This window comes from Pleurodeles waltl, chromosome 9 (genome assembly GCF_031143425.1).
Source record: "Pleurodeles waltl isolate 20211129_DDA chromosome 9, aPleWal1.hap1.20221129, whole genome shotgun sequence".
NCBI lineage: Eukaryota > Metazoa > Chordata > Amphibia > Caudata > Salamandridae > Pleurodeles > Pleurodeles waltl.
This window is the reverse complement of record NC_090448.1, coordinates 370,912,531-370,932,765: the sequence shown is the minus strand read 5'-3', so window position 1 is coordinate 370,932,765 and position 20,235 is coordinate 370,912,531. Positions and strand designations below refer to the sequence as shown.

At 48.4% G+C, this 20,235-nt stretch overlaps 1 protein-coding gene across 1 annotated transcript in view; it reads left to right on the top strand.

Annotated features, from left to right (window-relative positions):
- LOC138259315 (cytochrome P450 2B19-like) overlaps positions 1-20,235 on the top strand; it is a 473,070-nt gene that overhangs the window by 260,854 nt on the left and 191,981 nt on the right. The window contains exon 7 of the mRNA XM_069206945.1: positions 8,282-8,411. Coding sequence (XP_069063046.1) covers positions 8,282-8,411 — 130 coding nt within the window. The remainder of the gene's footprint in view (positions 1-8,281; positions 8,412-20,235) is intronic.

Here is a 20,235-nt window from a genome sequence, read left to right as displayed (position 1 = left end):
CAGAATGTTAAGTGTGGTGCTAGTGCCATCAGAACACCCACAGCCAGTGAAAGGCCTCACCATGAGAATGGAAGTACACAGAGGGTTGAGTAGTACAAGAAGGTGGCAATTCACAATTTTGCCTGAACTGACACCTAGAGGATGTGATGCTGACAAGTCCACAAACTGACCACAATACATGTGACATGCAGGTGGGGCATAGGCCTGGGAGAATGATAATATGAAAGACAGGAACAATGAACAGGAACCCAGATCACAATGTGAAAATAATCGGAAGGCAGGCATGTCACATTACAAATCCCACAACACAGGCACACTAATTGTACCATATCTCATTGCAGAGGACGATAGCTCTCCTGCGGATATGTCTGTCCAAGACTACCCTGATGACATGGATGACGAGCTGACAAACATCAGCCAGCAGACCCTCCACAGTGTCCTTGGAACCCTCCAGACCCCACCTTCAGTCACAAGGAGGAGCACAGAACTAGCAGCCATCACCGAGGACCCACCCACCACCCTAATTGTACAACCTGCCAGCTCCAACACAGCTGAGGACTCTGACAACCCTGGCACCAAATTGAGCAAACTGTAGTTGGAGTACAGCGGGAGCTGGCCAAGATGGTGCGGGTGGGGATGCAAACTATGGCAGCCAGCCTAGAGGGCGTGCGTTCCTGCATGATGTCAACTGAAGAACAGGCATGGGCAACAACAGTCTTGCAGGAACTTGAAACTAGGTTGAAGGAAATCAGCACAGCTGTAATAGAGTAGGGCTACACTTACAATTTGAGCCCTATAAACATTGGCGCTCCATGGTTCTACGACCACACGCTTTCCACAGGATAAGTTTAGACTCCCAGACCCTGGGACTTTTACAATTTATGTAGATGTCCCTGACCACCTAGATTGTTTTTCACACACTGGAATTTAGGTGCTACCAGTCGGAATTTCGTTGTCCTGATGATGGCCCATCTTTGACTCACCTCCAATACGGGGTTGAAACTTCGACATATTTCTAAGAGTGGGTTATACGAATAAAAAATTCTTTGTGAGACTCCAGGGCTGCCTGGACCGCGGGAGTCACTGTGAATTCCACAATTTTTTCTGACCACTTCTCGCACTCTTTGTATATATCACCTTCACTCACCTGCACTTCAGCACCTTCACTGTTTGTAGTAGGAGCACCTATCTAGACGTATGCAATTTTGATATATAGAATGACATGTTTAAAAGAAATTTACATGCAAATGTCTGGAATAACAAGTTCAAAGAAATATATGATGTAATAAATTTATTTCAATATTACTTTAACTGTGCACAGAGATTTCTCAAGTTTTCTATTAACCGCGGAAGTCTAGGTTACTTCCCCCTTGTTTTTGATCTTGCAATCAAAACGGGTCTATGACTGCAGCAGGGGTGGTCTGGCTGCCAGCGGAGGAGTATGTGCCCTTGTCGGTGCCATGTCTGTTGGAGGAGGTGCAGGTGGTGCTGTGACAGGTCCTGGAGCTGTGGCTGTTGATGGTCCAGCAAAGGTGCCTGCTAATGATGGTGACACCTGGGTGCTAGTGGTGGTGCTGGTGGCGGTGGCTGTGGTGGACACGGACGGGTCCCCTTGGGCAAATGCCCTCCACACTCCGGAGGCTCTTTCATGGCGATAACGCCTTGCCATGTTGCGGAACCCCGCCTCCACATCCAGAATGTGGCAGTAATGCATCGTCCTGCGCTGAAACTCCTGAATCTGGATGGGATTCATATTGGCAGCTGTTAAAACAAATATAAAACCAAACATTAGGTACTTCATTGTGTGATATGACTCCAGAAGTAAATCAGACAATACATCTAATGTACCAGAAACAGCCCATATCATCAAACAGATCACTGATTGTCCCTCAGGAAGTACATGCCAATGCAGCCTACACATGTCCTATTGTCAAACAGCACAGCAAAACTCTAAAAGATGGGTAACAACTTGACTGACTTTGGCATCATTGTTCAGCCATTTGCCAGGTAAAAATAATGCTGTAAGTCCTCCACCACTGACAGGCCAACTAATTACTATGTTCTTGATGACAATCAAGGGCCACAAGATCTGCAAGTTGTAAATGGAATTGCCAGGACAGAATGCAGTTGCTAATCATGAATGGGTATCCTAGGTTTGGACAAGTGATTTACAGATTTACATGTCTGTGTACTAAACTTGGATCATCAGTCCTAGGTACACTTTTCACAACCCTACGCCTGTGCTTGGGGGGGGAGGGGGCAGGCAACAAATACATTCAAACAACAAGGACACCCAGGAAGCTTTGACAGCTGTACATGGGTTTGGGCAGCCCATCATAGGTAAGGAGGAAGTCCAACTAGGATACACCCAAACCTTGGACAATCGAATCCACACTTATGTTTGGAAATGCAGACCATTGTCAACATCATTTCCTACCAGTAACACATGACTTACAACAAGCAGATAGATGCAAGCACACATCTGGCCATGAGCTGCATGCACACCTAGGCCATTGTACTCAAGTGCCTCACACTTGTAGCACAACATGTGGAGCTACATGCTGCTAGGAAGTCAAACATACAGTCAAACATGTTCATTCGTGAATAGGGAAGCTGAAGTCTGTGGGTAAGACTTTAGCACCCCTATTCTGTGAGAATCAGGGTCTGACTTGCTGACTAAATCACAAATATGGTCCTCTGCTACATTTTCTGAATTTAAGTTGTATCCACAAAACTCATCCCTATTCACATGGCCGTGCCTACAGGACTGACCTAAAATCCCAAATTATGACAATACGCTAATGATTGGCCAACTCAAAGATGGGGAAAAAATGATACTCCACTCAAGGAACATATCCCATCATTGACCAGCGCATCACACCTTGCTATGTGTCCAAGACACAGGAGTCAATCACACATCATCAGCAAACACAACACAGAACAGAAATATCAACACTTACTAGAGATGTCAGGGTCCGCAAATCGAGCCACCTCTCCGATAGTGTAGGGGGCAGGTCCACCTGTAAGGCGTGGAAGGGAGAAATGTGCTCAATGTCTGTGCACTGTAATACTATGTGTAATATTAACTCAGAAAGTAAAGCCTCTCAGACATGATGATATTGCATCCTACATACCACTACAAACATGTGCAGACCCGGGGACTCCAGTGAGTGATACACACATATCTGCACACATGCAGTGGCCCTAACTATCATGTGGTGGCAAACATGCTCCATCATTTGTTTGCAGACTCATTCATGGAGTGTATTCCTCTCATCATGTGTATCAATGAGAGACATGCCAAGCCACTTTCCGGGAGGACTGCAATACCAGTCACCCAGCTATTGTGACTAAGACCAATTTAAAACACACAGGTACAATGTACAGATGGCCAGGGACAGTTGCTAGCCCTCAATTTGTATCATTTTCTTCATTTGATGTGCCACAGCTATGGTAAGTTGCACCAACCATAGAGATATAAGCCCGTGTGCATAGCTTTTGGCATCCATCCCTAATTTAAATGTGGCACTCCAGAACCCAAATATCAGTCTAAGATGTTACCTGAGGTCAACTTGTTACGTATGTGTCAGAATCCAGTTCAGACATGTATCCCAAAACTTTGAGGAACACAAAATTTCCTGTAAAAATCAGGATTTAAAACATGTGTTTCCTGATACACTCACAGACCATGCATGAAACATATGTTAGAGCCACATTAGCATCATCAATTAACGTGTAGGCAGCATTAATTTACAAGGTCCTGTTTTCTTTTGTAAGTTACTCTAGCTGTTGGGTCAACAAATGATGGTAATGTGTAGGAATTATTGTATATCTCACAGGCAACTGTGGCCCATATTTATACATTTTTTGTGCAGCATTTGTGCTGCTTTTTGACACAAAAGCAGCGCTGACTTACAAAATACAATTGTATTTTGTAAGTTTGTGCCGCTTTTGCTTTAAAAAATGACGCAAATGTGGTGCTAATAAAGTAGAAATAATGGCCTGTATGTTTAACTTGCATTCCACATGTTCAAAAACATTGTCTGCAGCATATGAACAAATCAGCTACTGTCACTATAGAGCATTTAATGTGCACATTACTCTGATTTGTACTCACCAACAGGGCCACCAATCACAATCTCCAGGCGGTCAAGCAGGTCTTGCTTCCGGGCAACCAGGTCAGCCCAATGGTGTTTCAGCTGGTGGTCGTTGCACGGTGTGTTGTAGATTCTCTGTAGATGGTACAGGACCTTTGCCCAAGGGAGCCTCCTTGCCTCTGTGTGATAGCCCTGTATCACATGACCACCTGCTTCAATCATTAACAGTAGGAAGTGGCACACCAGCCAAATAAAGCCACCCAGCTCCTCCTCACCCATCCCGCCAAGGCGAGACCTACCCAACATGCTAGCACCAGAAAAAAGGGAATAAAGGGGCACAGAGAAGAATGGATGGAAAGTAGGACAGGGAAATGCAAAAAAACTAACAGAACACAGCCCAACTATCCCCAAACTAACACTATCCACAAAAGACTCCCAACACTACAAAGACAAATGTTGACACCAGAAATGCCCAAAAAACACTAACACAGGATACCACAGACACTTATGAAACACAAAAAGACGATTTAAAACTAACACTGGAGACAAATTCACAAAATGCACAGAAAAACAAGTCAAAACACAGCCAAACAGTCAGGAAATATCCCAAACTTCAATGTGAAAGTGAAAGTACACCCACTGTACCAATTCTTTAAACAGGATATCCTATTACATCACTTCCTGCCTTAAATGCGGTGCATTTTTATTGTTATGCGTCAAAATATTATGACGCTTACAGTCTGTGCGTCATTTTCTTTTGACGCACATGCTTAGAAATAACCCCGCATCCATATTTTAAAATATGTTTCATACTTAACCAATTTTTGTCTCCTGCTGCTTCAGCTGTGTGTTGGGGAAGCTGATGTGGCAGGGTGTGAGGGAGATGATGGCATCCAATACCTTGGGTATGAAGGCAGAGAATGATGGCTATGAGATCCCGCAACCAGGGCACCAGTGGTTTGAAAGGAGCCACTTGCCAACATGTGGAGTACAGCTAGCAGATTGGTTTCTGATGGAATGGTGCATGGTGTCTGCAAGCTGGGTGCAACTGTGCTTCAATGTTGCGCAGCAGCTGCTGAATGGCTTGCCAGTTGAGCCTGTACCTCTGGATGAAGTCTTGTTGGCGGAGTCCCAGAAGGGTTCTCCTGGTGCAGAATATCCTCTCCTGTCTTCTGCGTTGCCTTTGGGGTCCCTGCTGGTGTTGTGGAAGCTGCTGTTGTTGGTCCTGTGCTTTGCGTCTGCATGCATGCTGGATGAAAAGCACCTCCATGTCTTCCTTTTGGAGCTCTGCTGTTGCTTTTGTGTGTTTTCATTAAGAATAGGTGTGTATGCCCGATTTTAACACCTGCCCTGACCCAGGTGTCATTTTCTGACTCCGCCTCTCGGCCGTGCGGGCTTTTTGCACAATTGGATAAATAAGGAGCAAGGGTGTTTAAGTCATTTTTTGGACAGGAACGCCTACCTTGCACGTCATTAACGCAAGGTGGTTTCCCGCATCCAGAAAATGACGCACACAGTGGAATTTTGGCATTTGCTGGCTCGGGTGTCAAAGTTTAAATATGGTGCAGGTTTGCGCCAAATGTGCGTCAAAATTTGTGACGCACATTCTGCGCAAACAGAGTATAAATATGTCCCTAAGTACCCAAGTATCCTTCAGGCCAAAGGTTGTGCCACCCTTTCTATGATGACCATCACTATGGCAACTTTATTTGCCATGAAGCAAACCTCGAAAGAGAAAGAGAGACTCCACCACCTTTAGCTCAGTAATTGGTAAGCTTTTACATTGTCTGCACAAAGGACAGTTCCCCTGATGATCAGCTCTTTGTGGGGTTTTCTGGTGTAAAGAAAGGCAAAGGGGTGGAGAAAAGGAGACTGTCAAGTTGAATTGTCCTCTGAATCAAAGTATGCTATTTCTTTGCCAAGAAGCATCCCTCTGTGGCCCGTGGGCTTATTGCACCTGATTCAATGCCACTACAATGGCTTTGATGTGAGGGGTGCATGTTCTAGACATTTGCCAGGCTTCCACGGGCCATTCGGTGGGTGCAATCACGAAACACTAATGCCCTGACAGGTATGTATGGTATGAAGGTCACTTCACCTGATCAGTTCTGCAGGAGTTTGTGGTCTGAATCAACTGTAAAGACGCTCCACCTTTGCTATAGTACCTATTCTAAAGGCGAGGCATCTGCAATTAGAAGTATCCATCAGAAGAACAAATAACTTATCTTCGGTAATACTCTTTTTGGTGGATACTTTATCTGACCACGAGTTTCTCACTATCATCCCCTTTCTGCTGAGTGGCTTCTTTAACATCTAAAAATGGTCCTAAATTAGAAGATCAGCTCACTGTATAAGACAATAGCTCCCATTATGACTTTGGCGTGCGGCTGAACCCCGCCGGCCCTAATTTGAGTTTCCCACTAGGCTGGCCGGCGGAAACAGTGTTTCCACCCAGCAGAGAATAGGGCCTTAACATTGTAGCCGGCTCCTAATGAAGCCAGCGGCAATGTGGCAGTGCAGTGGGTGCAGCAGCATTCAGACTGTGGAATGCACGATGGGGCTGTGCATGGGGGCCCCTGCACTGCCCATGCCAAGTGCATTGCCAGTGCAGCCCCCAGGGGCATTCCGAGTCCCCCATTCCGGCAGCCTTTCCATGGAGGTGTAAACCACGTGGACAGGCTGGCGGATGATGACTCGTTAATCCCCAGGGCAGCGCTGCATGCATGCAGCGCTGCCCTGGTGGATTACAACCGCTGGGACTGCCAGGCTGCAGGCTGGCGGCAGTCTGGCGGTGCCGGCAGTTGGACCGTGGCGTCTCCGCCACAGTCATATTGTGGCAGTCTGACCGCCACCGTGACCCTGTCGGACTGGTGACCGCCAGAGTCATATTGACTCCCAATGTGTTTTATGCTCCATGGCTTAAGGGGTGGAAGGATAAATCTACAAAAAGCTGACATCAGCAGGGGCTCCACTCTGTGACTTTGTGAGCAATATGGAGTCACCAACGAGCATATGGGAGCAATGGAGCTTGGGAGTTTTGCTGCAAGAATATCCTTTATCTAGTTTGGAGCAAAAATAAGGAATCTGCAGTTAGCTAGAGTGTCCACCAGAAAGATGATTATCAAAGGTAAGTAGCTTGTTCTTCATGTGTCATCCCCAATCATTTGAACAGGGTCTTGAATTGCCCTTTTAATTTATTTAACTACAGCACTCATTTTCTCTCAAGCTAGAGTTGCACAATATATGTACCAATAAATAGATATATACATTTATGTGCTTGTCCCATTTCAACATGTATGACTCAAGTGATAGTGATGTGAAAGCAAGTATAATTCCTCATTGTTCTATTTCTGGAAACCTTATTCCTTCCAGCGCTATAGTCCAGTCACAGATGCAGTTACCCTTACATAGTGACTCCATCAATTCTTTATACTCCAAGATAAAGAAAAATGAGTTAAAAGAAGGTCGTTAAAGAGGTGGAAAGAGAAGGGAAAACCCTCAGAACTGGCAGTGAGGTGAATGCCCCAGGGTTTCCATTTTGAAAACAATCTTATGGGGCACATTCTCCATAACCCATGCACAGACACGCCTAGCCTATAGGTGAAGGGGCTGAAGGTTCAACAATAGTTTAGTAACTAAGGAGCAGTTTATAAATAGGGGGGAATTTAAAGACTGGTGTGGCTGGAGGACATCTGTAAATCAGTGGCGCTCATGCCCTGTCAAACTTCTGGTTCTCCTGCTCTATTTAGAGAGATAGGAAGTGTTGGTTTTACAGTGGCGGTGCCTCACCTGGTATTGCCAAGTAACAGTAGCCCTCACTCCACCCTAGGGTGAAGCAACCGACGTCTAGTCCCTGGCAGCATAAACATAGAGTAGCCCTTACATGTTGGGAGATATCTCTGCATGTCTGTGTTATTGCTAGTTTGTATTCTGAAAACAAACTTCAGCTATGGGAGTTTGTTTTCAGAAAATAAAAAGCTATGCCGAGCCGACGTATCAAACATGGCACCAGACTGACAAATTTAGCGCCTTCAATAAAACTACTGCAGGAGTGGTTCCACGGAGGCGGAGATCTTTTGCCTCGCTGGTGAGGTAGGCTCTAAATGAGCCCCTAAGGCAGGTTAAAATCTATACTTGAATAAATTATAAGCATATAATGTTTATATTTTCTTTCCATTTTGTAGAAAGAGTTTGGGTTCAAGAATGAAAATCTTGTAGCATCGGTATTCGATATTCTAATTGCTGGGATAGAAACCACTGCAGGAAGCATCCTGTACAGCCTGCTGGTGATGGTAAAATATCCACACATTCAGGGTAAGTGGGACTACTGCATGTTCCCCCCAGTGCAGCCTGTTGGCGATAATAAAATATCTGCATATTCATGTTAGAAAAATTCCGCATACTATTCCTATCAGAGTTTTCTTGTGAGTGTTATATGGTCGACTTTGTCCGGTCCTGGGAAGGAACCCAAACAGAAAATTCTTAGTACAGCTCGCTAGTGTTGGCAAAAATTCTCAGACCTTCACAGTAAGAAATCTCCTCACACAATAAATAAATATTTACTTATTTATTTTGTTGATGTAGCCAGCCACATAACGCCACATAACGGTTGGGGAGGTGCGGGGGCTGGAGATGAGGTAAAAATAAAAAAAAACGTACCTCGTCTTCGTCCCTGCTGCCTCACGCTCTTCTTCTTCTAGTGTCCCAGCATTCACTGATGGGAAACCAGCACAGGCTCCTCAACAATCCTGGCAAGGCTTTCATGCAAAACCTTGCATGAAAGCAGGGGCAGGATTGGTCTGAGCAGCAGTAACTGCAGCTCATACACAGCGCTAGGGTCTGTGCAGTTATTCCAGCCCCGCTGTTAAACACAGCTGGGCTGGAGAAACCTAAGTGCGCATGTGTGTTTGGCCAGACATTGGAGGCCGGATAAACACTCATGCACACTTAGGTGCACTCTCCCATCCTCCCCCCTTCTGTGACCCCTTTCTGCTTCTGGCGCAACCAGAGGGGCAATGCTCCTTTGCCATTACGAAGAATCCGCCCCCGGATGTACCTCAAGTACAGCCGCTTAACAGCGTTTCTGAATGCCAAGGCTTAAGACCTAGAGTAATGTCGTGAAAATGAGTGCTGGTAGAAGGTCTGCTACTTCTGCATATTTATCAACTTACCCTCGTTTGATGATTGTCATCTTTTTCATTCATATTAATACTGACTAACAAAATGGCTCCATATCTGCCAATGGGTTTGCCCCTTTTTCAAAGCTACATCACCCTGTTGGGATATTCTCCTAAACATCTGAGTTGCCCATCTTTGGGGAACCAACAGGTTGACAGATATGCACTTACCTTCCAGAATTGGCACTGTGGAGTCATTCCATTTATAGATTTAATTGAGTCGACATCCATGACTCTGCCAAACTGAGGAGAGGAGTCATCCTTTTCATTTTACAAGAGTGTTACATTAAATCCCATGATCGCTTCACAGTTCTATTTTACACAAAGTTTTTACATCCTGATGTATATGTCCTCAGGTGCAGACACAGAGGCTTTTCGCAAAAGTAACTTACAACTGTGAGTAATTTGCTATTGGAAGTTTACTCTTACACATTTGAGTAAATGTACAACTTTTGGCTATTCACCGTCTATGAGTATAAAGTTAATCTGATGCAGACTTTTAGTTGCAGATTCCTTACCTTAGCATTTCCCCCAGGCCTCAGTCTGGATCTGGTGATTTTTCTTCGAGCAGTACACTTGCACGCCATTGGGTGGCATCAGTCAACTCCATGTCTTTCATTGGCATTGTGGTCAACCAGATATGATGTTGCGGGTCCTATGTAGGCGCCACCCCATTGCACTGACATCAGTTCTTTTCTTTCCACCACAGCCTACACACAGGCCCTGAGAAGAGCTACCCTACAGTCACTTTTTGACTGACCTTTTGACTTTTGTTGAAGTTTTTTCACTTCTGGTGTGTTGAGATGTCATCTTGTAAGACCGGCTTCAAGGCCTGCAACTCCTGCCACTGCATGATGTCGGTGATGGATCCGCACCTGGTGTGTTTGTGGTGCTTGGAGTGCAACCGCCCAAAGTCATGCTCCGACTGCCGGGGCCATGAATCAGAAAGCTTTGAGGGAACAGTCCCTAAAGCTACTCATGGCCCGACACCTGGTTCCAAATTGCTCCCAGTCTCGGTCGAGAGCAAGGTCCCAAGACCGCTCGTGGAGCCATCACCACTCCTTCTCGTCCCACTCCAACTTATCGGGTCATTCAGGTAAGAAGAAGTCGAAGGAGCATAAGCTTTCTTCAACTTCACCTCATCGGTCGGACAATGCGACGTAGGAGAACGAGCGTCCTCGCTCCTGTCCTCTGTCTTCTGAGGCTGTTTCAGGGTCAGCTCCGCATCTCCTTGAGTTTCTGGGAGCCACCCCTGTCCAGTTACAAAACATTTCTGAGGCCATGCACCTCATCTTTTGCCAGTCCAGCCCTGCTGGGGCAACCTTAGAGCTCCACAGGGTTGGAAAGGGCCCGTTCGGGTTCCGCATCGGCGGCTTTAGTCTTAGCTCCATGGGGCACCCAAGGATCCACTTCCGGATCCGGACTGGTGTTAGTCATATCCTTGTGACGTTCCCCGATGAGAGTTCCAGCGTTGACGTTCCCAATGTCACCTGGCCCGTGGGATTCGTCAATCCCATACTCATTGCCAACTCCAACATTGAGTCAGAGCGGGGTCACAAGATGGGGATTCTGACTTTGGCGGGGACTTTGGTCCCTAAATCAGATGTTTACCCTTTTTTCTATGGGTGCATCTTCGGTGAGGGGTCGCTGGACCCTTTAGAATTCCTGCTTGAAGATCCTATTGACTGAGCTCAGAAACTGGGCTAAGCCAGTGGTCTGGATTCCTCCCCTGACGCTGGTATGCATTCCCCCCACCCCACTGTGGCTAGGGACCTTCCTATTCCATGGTGGTGTGGAGAGCAGTCAAGGTACATGAAGCTGCCTTCAGTGGCTGTCAGGTCCAACCTCCTGATAGAGTTGTTTCAGCCTGGGGCTTCCACATCAAAACCCCTTTTGCCCTTCAATGAAGCCATCACGGATGTCCTGCTGGGGGCCTGGTCCAAACCCAACACATGGCCTCCTGTTAATAGGACAATATCCCGCCACCATAGGCCTGCGCCTTACGTCCTGCCTTTCCTGACCCAACACTCCACCTCTGATTGCTTGTTCATCCAGGCCTCAACATCCCATGGTGCGTTCCCTTTCGCTCCCCCGGATAGGGAATCAAAGAGATTGGACCATCTTGGGAAGAAGTTATTCTCTTCCTCCAGCCTGGCACTGCGATCTGTGAACACTGCATGTCTTTTGGCCCTTTAAACCCATACTTTATGGGACATGGTCACGCAAGTGGTTCCACAGGTCCCCGAGGAGGCCCGGGCCATTCTGTCCCAGGATGTTGCTGATGGGAAAGATGCAGCCAAGACCATAATCAGATGTGGGCTGGATACAACCGACTCTCTGTATAGATCGGTTGCTTCAACAGAGGCCTTGAGGCACCACACCTGGTTACAAACATCTTACTTTTCAGAGTATGTTCAATCTTCTTTGATGGACATTGCCTTTGATGGCACTCGTCTCTTTAGGGACAAACCAGACTTGTTGCTCGAGCACTGTATGGAGTCCCGGGCTATGGCCCAGTCTCTTGACTTTGGTGCTGCCACTCCTCTTTTCAGCATGCTTTTTGCCCCTTTTTTTGGCTATGGAAGGGGTGCCCAACCACATCCGTTCCCTCACAGCCACCATGCTTCTCAGCCTCTGCAGGGCAGGGACGTAGTATCTGCCATTTGCGTGGATCTGGGAGCCAGCGGTCTAGCCTGTCCACCGCCCCCCCATCTGCTGCAGTGTCCTAGCCATCCTGATCTGGCGCTTCCCCACCAGGAACCAGTCGTTGGCAGGATTCACCATCATCGCCCAGCTTGAACGTCATCATGTCAAACAGGTGGGTTTTGAAAATAGTCTGAAGGGGCTACTCCTTTCCCTTCGAGACTACTCCTCCCGTCATGCCACCTTCCTACGATTGGCTGACAGAGGATCACCTGCCACTTCTTCATGAGGAGGTTACAGCTTTCTTGGCCAAGGGAGCCACAGAAAGGGTCCCTGTGCCCGACGTAGGTTGTGGTTGTTGTTCTTCCCACTACTTTCTGGTTCCCAAAAAGGACACTGGCCTCCGCCCTGTCCTCAACCACCTGTCCCTCAATCTCTTTCTCACGAAGGTGAAGATCAAAATGCCCACTCTGGCTCAGCTCCTATCTGCCCTGGAACCTGGAAACTGGATGGTAGCTGTGAGAAAACAGGGCTGATTGCAGAGGCCCAATAACTTTTTGCCCCCATTTTCCTCTTTTTGCTGGTGTTTTCCTGACTTTGATGGTGCCCTGGGTACTGCTAACCAGTCCCAGGGCCTGTGCTCTGTGTAAAATGGATATGCAAATTAGGCTAATTATAATTGGCTAAGTTAACCTACCTATAAGTCCCTAGTATATGGTAGGGCATGTAGGTTTAGGGACCACAGCATAGGTGGTGCACACCTAGGTGCACTGCTGAGGTGCCCAGTGTCATTTTAAAAGCAAGTCTGCCTTGCTGGCTGCTTTTAAATTAAAGTTATAGGCAAATTCGACTTTGGAATTAAAGGTACTTCCAAAGTCTTAAACTACCTTATTTTTACATATAAGTGACCCCTAAGGTGTGCCCTATGTGCCCCTAGGGCTGGGTGCCATGTAACTATAAGCAGGGACTTTATAAAAATAGATTTATAAGCCCTGGTGAGGTAAAAACAGCCAAATTCGTTTTTCCCTCATTGAAGTAAATGGCCTTCATAGGCTAGAATGGGCAGACTTTATTTTAAATTTTAAAGTCTCCTTAAATGTTACATACCAAGAATTTGGTATCAAATTGATTGTTGTAATAAATCCCACAACTTCCAGTTGTTGGATTTAATATAACTTGTCCAGGTAAAAAGTTTAGACTTTACCTAAAAAGTTGCCAATTTCAGCTCTGCATTGTTTTTGCTGCTGTGCTCTGATTGGCCAGCCTGCAGCAGCTTCTGCCAGGCTGCCTTGATGAGGTGTGAAGTGGCCAGGCTTCACACAAAGGAATGTGCTTAGGGGAGAGAATCTCCCCTCAGCAGATGGTGAGGCAAGAAGGGGGAGGGCTGCCAAACTGGTCTTCAAAGGCAGAGAAGGACATTTGCAGCACCCAGCAACACCCCCACATCCTGCAACCCCAGACAATTAGGTGCCCCCTTGATTAGATTAGGAGAGGGCAGGAGAGGGGTGTGTTTATGATTTTTAGCCACACCAGTGGGTGGGCTCAGCCAGATGTAACCTCCAAAAATCAGATTCATCCATGTTGGATTTTTGGAGACTGTTGCCTTCTGGGATGGATTTTTGCCACACTTCCCAGGAAGTGGTCATCACAGGGGGACGACCCTGTCCCTGATTGGAGAACCAGGGCCCCCCTGCTTTTCACCCAGGAGCAAGGATAAAACTGGCAGACCTGCACCCACGCCTCAGATCCCCTCCAGAATTCAACAAGAAAGGAACTAAAGAAGAAGAAGGACTGCCCTGCTGGACCCCTGGCCTGCACCTGGACCCTGCACTCAGAAGGACTGCACCAGCTGCATACTTGGGCTTCACCACAAGAAGGACTTTGCCTGGCTTCAACTGGTTCAAGGAGGGACTCCCTGTTTGCTACAGGTGAAAAATTGCTAAACCAGAGTACCCTGCACCAACTCCTGAAGAAAGCGACCAGCTGACCACTGTCCAGTGGCCAAAAAGGAGTTTGCGCCAGGTGCATTCTGGGAGTTGAAGTCCACACCCCCCAAGGACCATCACAGAACTTCTGGACCCTTGGGGTGAGCTGTGGACCCCAAAAGAACCTTAAAAGAACATCTGGGTGAAGCCCCAGAAGTTTGGAAAAGATTTGAGAATTTTTGGAAAAAAGCTCCAGAGAGGGACCGACCCGCCGCGGAAATTCAAGCCGGCTTGCCTCAACCGCGACCCGGCCTGACTTCGTGGTTCGTCCCGGTAAAGAAAAACATCCGAAAAAGAGACTAAGTCCGAACGTAAAAATTTGACCGGGACCTCCCAGCCATCGTATCCGAGAAGGGCTCCATGGACGTCGGATCAAGATCCAGGTTTACCCCGGTCGAAGGATTTTCATCTCGAAAAAACAACTAAGTCCGAAGGTAAAAGTCTCCACTGAGGAAACCCACATCGCGTATCCGGACAAGGGCTCCAGGAGGTCGGATTCAACTGGCAGGTTCGTCCCGGTGAAGAAAAACTTCAAAATAAAGACTAAGTCAGAAGATAACTTTTTAACCGAGGCCTCCCGCGACCTGTAGCCGAGCAGCTAAATTCTTGTTTCCAATTTTTGCAAAAAGTTTTTGTTGACACAAAACTAGGGAACCATGGAGCTTGATCTGGCTAGCCTACCCACACTGACAGTAGTCCAGCTTAGGGGGTTGTGTATTGAAAGAGGGTTGCCTGCAACCACTGATCTCAGGAAGCAAATCCTGATCACATCCCTGACAGCATGGGCTGAGGCCCAAGAGGTAGAGTCAGAAGAAGCTCCAGAGGAGGGAGAAAGAAGGGAGGATGCAAGCTCTAACCACTCAGGGGAGGGAAGGCATCTGAGCCCAAGTGAGGATGAGGAAGAACGGTCCTCAGTAAATACAGTCACTAGGGGCAGATCCAAAGCTAGTGGTGGGAAGGGGGTCCTTTCAGGAGGAGAGAACCCATCCATCAGAGAAAGAGAGCTGGAGGCCCAGCTAGCATACATAGCTTTGGAAGCAGAGAAGCTGGCCCTAGAAAAGAAAAAGTGGGCATACAAAGAGAAAAGAGATGGAGGCAGCGATAAAGAAGCTGAGGTGTCCATGGGTGGGGGAGTTTGCCCCAGATTACCCAAGGGGGTAGTTCCTGCTTATGTAGAGGGGGATGACATAGATAAGTGGCTGGGGGCCTTTGAGAGGGCACTCCAAATGAGAAGGGTTAGGCCTCAATACTGGGGTTCCCTTTTGTGGGAGTTGGTCCCCAACTCAGGGAGGGATAGGCTTCTGACCTTAAGGGGGGAGGAGGCAGATTCATACCCTAGTATGAAGAGGTGCTTAGCCAAGAAGTTTGGTCTGACCCCAGAGCAATATAGAATGAAGTTCAGGGACACCCAGAAGGTCAGTACCCAGTCTTGGGTTGACTTTGTGGACATTTCACTAAAGGCACTAGAGGGCTGGATTATTGGTAACAAAGTAGATACTTATGAGGGGTTATACAATCTGATCATGAGAGAGCACATCTTGACCAATTGTATCCAAGAAAGGTTACGCCAGCATCTAGTGGACTCTAAGCAGACCAACCCTAGAGAGCTAGGGGAGGCAGCTGATGAGTGGTTGAGAACCAGGGTGGTTGTCAAGTCCCAGGGGGGAGACTCCAAGAAGGGGGGGACAGGTCCCCAAAAACCTAAGGAGGGAGGTGGTAAGCCCACCACAGAGACTCCCTCTGTACCCCAGAACCCTAAGAAGGAGGAGAGTAAATCCCACTCCCACTCTGACAAGCAGAGACAGGGAGACCCAGGGTTAAAAAAACTCTTGGACAGTAGGGCTTGCTTTGACTGTCAGCAGACAGGTCACTTCAGAGGAGATGCAGCCTGTCCAAGGAAGGTGGTTAGCACTGGGCTGTCCAGTGTAGCCATAGAGGAGGATTCCTCAGATGATGAAGTCCTCCTAGCATTGTGCTGGGAGACAGGACCAGATGGTAAGCTGGTGATCCCTGAGGGTGGGAGTAGGCACTTCCACCACATTCAAGTGAATGGGATCCCTACCACTGGCCTGAGAGACACCTGTGCCAGTCACACTATAGTGAGTGACCGGTTAGTGACCCCAGACATGTATGTCCCAGGAAAGACAAAGAAAGTCAGGATAGCCACAGGGGAGGTCACCTCCAAACCTGTAGCCATAGTGCCCCTAGAGAGGGAGGGTATCCTTGACTGGATTAGGGTGGTAGTCAGTGCTGACCTTCCCCTAGATTGTATCCTGGGCAATGACCTCCCAGAGGTGAGTCTGGTCACAGATGGGGTGGTCGCCCAGTGCGCCCCCCCAACCCAAAGTCCTGAGGAGTCAGTCCCTACAGTTAGGAGACAGGGGTCCCCAAGAAAAGGAAAGAAGAAAAGGAAGGGTAGACCACTCTTAAAGAGAGTTCCAGGGAGCCAAGGGCCCTCTGCCCCAGTAAGGGGGGAGCCCAGAGTTGGCACTGGTGAGGCCTCCCCTGACCCCAAGGAAGTCCTGAGTAGTCAGGCAGCTGTCCAGATGCAAGGTGTTGCCCCTGCACTGACAGAAGGGAGAGTGGAAGGAGGGTGTCTGCCACAGGAGGTGGTAGCCCCCCACTCTAGACAGCAAGAGGGGTGCCAGGACCCCAAAGATGCCCCTAAAGCAGCTCAGCCACCTGTCAGTGGAGAGCTTAGGGTGTGGTTCTGGGTACTGACAGCTGTCAGTAGCCTCTGCTGGGTTCTAGCCTTCCTGGCAGCAATGTACTTGGCCTGGGAGGCAGACCCCAGGGCCAATAGCAAAGTAGGCCCCCTGACCCTATTGGTCATGGTGGATTTGCTCAAGTGTTGGGTGACCTCTTTGGGTAAGCTAGGTGTTGCCCTAGCAAAGTTTGGAGTAGGGGAGGTGGGCACCTCACTACCCAAGTTGGCAGAGAGAAAGGAGGAAGACCCCCCTAGAAGAAAGTTTCAGTTTGAGTTGGGTCCTTTTACTGTTGGGATGGCTTCACTACCCATAGGGAGTGACCCTGACAGGAGGATATAAGGCAGAGTAGGCCCTGCAAAGGGACAGCCAGTTTTCTTCACTGTCTTCCTCGCCTAACAAGCCAGGAAGACTCTCCCAGGGTTGGGCTGAGTCTCCTGGGCGTGTGGGCTGGGGGGGGGGGGGTTGTGTGAGAAAACAGGGCTGATTGCAGAGGCCCAATAACTTTTTGCCCCCATTTTCCTCTTTTTGCTGGTGTTTTCCTGACTTTGATGGTGCCCTGGGTACTGCTAACCAGTCCCAGGGCCTGTGCTCTGTGTAAAATGGATATGCAAATTAGGCTAATTATAATTGGCTAAGTTAACCTACCTATAAGTCCCTAGTATATGGTAGGGCATGTAGGTTTAGGGACCACAGCATAGGTGGTGCACACCTAGGTCCACTGCTGAGGTGCCCAGTGTCATTTTAAAAGCAAGCCTGCCTTGCTGGCTGCTTTTAAATTAAAGTTATAGGCAAATTCGACTTTGGAATTAAAGGTACTTCCCAAGTCTTAAACTACCTTATTTTTACATATAAGTCACCCCTAAGGTGTGCCCTATGTGCCCCTAGGGCTGGGTGCCATGTAACTATAAGCAGGGACTTTATAAAAATAGATTTATAAGCCCTGGTGAGGTAAAAACAGCCAAATTCGTTTTTCCCTCATTGAAGTAAATGGCCTTCATAGGCTAGAATGGGCAGACTTTATTTTAAATTTTAAAGTCTCCTTAAATGTTACATACCAAGAATTTGGTATCAAATTGATTGTTGTAATAAATCCCACAACTTCCAGTTGTTGGATTTAATATAACTTGTCCAGGTAAAAAGTTTAGACTTTACCTAAAAAGTTGCCAATTTCAGCTCTGCATTGTTTTTGCTGCTGTGCTCTGATTGGCCAGCCTGCAGCAGCTTCTGCCAGGCTGCCTTGATGAGGTGTGAAGTGACCAGGCTTCACACAAAGGAATGTGCTTGGGGGAGAGAATCTCCCCTCAGCAGATGGTGAGGCAGGAAGGGGGAGGGCTGCCAAACTGGTCTTCAAAGGCAGAGAAGGACATTTGCAGCACCCAGCAACACCCCCACATCCTGCAACCCCAGACAATTAGGTGCCCCCTTGATTAGATTAGGAGAGGGCAGGAGAGGGGTGTGTTTATGATTTTTAGCCACACCAGTGGGTGGGCTCAGTCAGATGTAACCTCCAAAAATCAGATTCATCCATGTTGGATTTTTGGAGACTGTTGCCTTCTGGGATGGATTTTTGCCACACTTCCCAGGAAGTGGTCATCACAGGGGGACGACCCTGTCCCTGATTGGAGAACCAGGGCCCCCCTGCTTTTCACCCAGAAGCAAGGATAAAACTGGCAGACCTGCACCCACGCCTCAGATCCCCTCCAGAATTCAACAAGAAAGGAACTAAAGAAGAAGAAGGACTGCCCTGCTGGACCCCTGGCCTGCACCTGGACCCTGCACTCAGAAGGACTGCACCAGCTGCACACTTGGGCTTCACCACAAGAAGGACTTTGCCTGGCTTCAACTGGTTCAAGGAGGGACTCCCTGTTTGCTACAGGTGAAAAATTGCTAAACCAGAGTCCCCTGCACCAACTCCTGAAGAAAGCGACCAGCTGACCACTGTCCAGTGGCCAAAAAGGAGTTTGCGCCAGGTGCATTCTGGGAGTTGAAGTCCGCACCCCCCAAGGACCATCACAGAACTTCTGGACCCTTGGGGTGAGCTGTGGACCCCAAAAGAACCTTAAAAGAACATCTGGGTGAAGCCCCAGAAGTTTGGAAAAGATTTGAGAATTTTTGGAAAAAAGCTCCAGAGAGGGACCGACCCCCCGCGGAAATTCAAGCCGGCTTGCCTCAACCGCGACCCGGCCTGACTTCGTGGTTCGTCCCGGTAAAGAAAAACATCCGAAAAAGAGACTAAGTCCGAACGTAAAAAGTTGACCGGGACCTCCCAGCCATCGTATCCGAGAAGGGCTCCATGGATGTCGGATCAAGATCCAGGTTTACCCCGGTCGAAGGATTTTCATCTCGAAAAAACAACTAAGTCCGAAGGTAAAAGTCTCCACCGAGGAAACCCACATCGCGTATCCGGACAAGGGCTCCAGGAGGTCGGATTCAACTGGCAGGTTCGTCCCGGTGAAGAAAAACTTCAAAATAAAGACTAAGGGGGTCATTCTGACCCTGACGGGCGGCGGAGGCCGCCCGCCAGAGTTCCCCCCTCCGAAATACCGCTCCGTGTTCGAAAGACCGCGGAGGGTATTCTAAGTTTTTCCCTGGGCTGGCGGGCGGTCGCCAAAAGACCGCCCGCCAGCCCAGGGAAAAACTCCCTTCCCACGAGGATGCCGGCTCGTAATCGAGCCGGCGGAGTGGGAAGGTGCGACGGGTGCTGTTGCACCCGTCGCGTATTTCACTGTCTGCCAAGCAGACAGTGAAATACATTTAGGGGCCCTCTTACGGGGGCCCCTGCAGTGCCCATGCCAGTGGCATGGGCACTGCAGGGGCCCCCAGGGGCCCCGCGACCCCCCCTACCGCCATCCGGTTCCCGGCGGGCGGACCGCCGGGAACTGGATGGCGGTAGGGGGGGTCGGAATCCCCTCGGCGGCGCAGCTAGCTGCGCCGCCTTGGAGGATTCCAATGGGCGGCGGTACACTGGCGGGAGACCGCCAGTGTTGCCGGTCCGACCGCGGCTTTACCACCGCGGTCGGAATGCCCATTGGAGCACCGCCGGCTTGTCGGCGGTGCTCCCGCGGTCCACCAACCCGGCGGTCATTGACCGCCGCGGTTGGAATGAGGGCCTAAGTCAGAAGGTAACTTTTTAACCGAGGCCTCCCGCGACCTGTAGCCGAGCAGGGCTCCATCGCGGTCGGCCTGAAAGTTTGACTTTGCCCCGGTCGAGGTGCAACCAGATGACCCGATTGGCGCTTTTTGTTTCTAAGCGCTAGAAAAGTAATAATTCTTAAAAAATTTATATCTCCGGTTCCCCTGAACCGATTTTAATCGTTTTTGTGTCATTTTAAAGATAAAAATATAAACTATTTTTATAAATTGGTTTTGGATTTTTAAACTGTTTCCTGTGTTTTATTTAATTACTGTTTTGTGATATTTGAATGCTTTACACTTTGTCTCCTAAGTTAAGCCTTGACGCTCGTTGCCAAGCTACCAAGGGTTGAGCTGGGGCTAATTTACTGAGACCTAACTGTACCTATGTGGAGGTTAGTGGCTTGTTGCTAGGTGTAGGTACCTACCTGCCCTACCAATAACCCATTTTCCAACAGTAGCATTGTACTTACAGGACGCTTGCTTCTATATT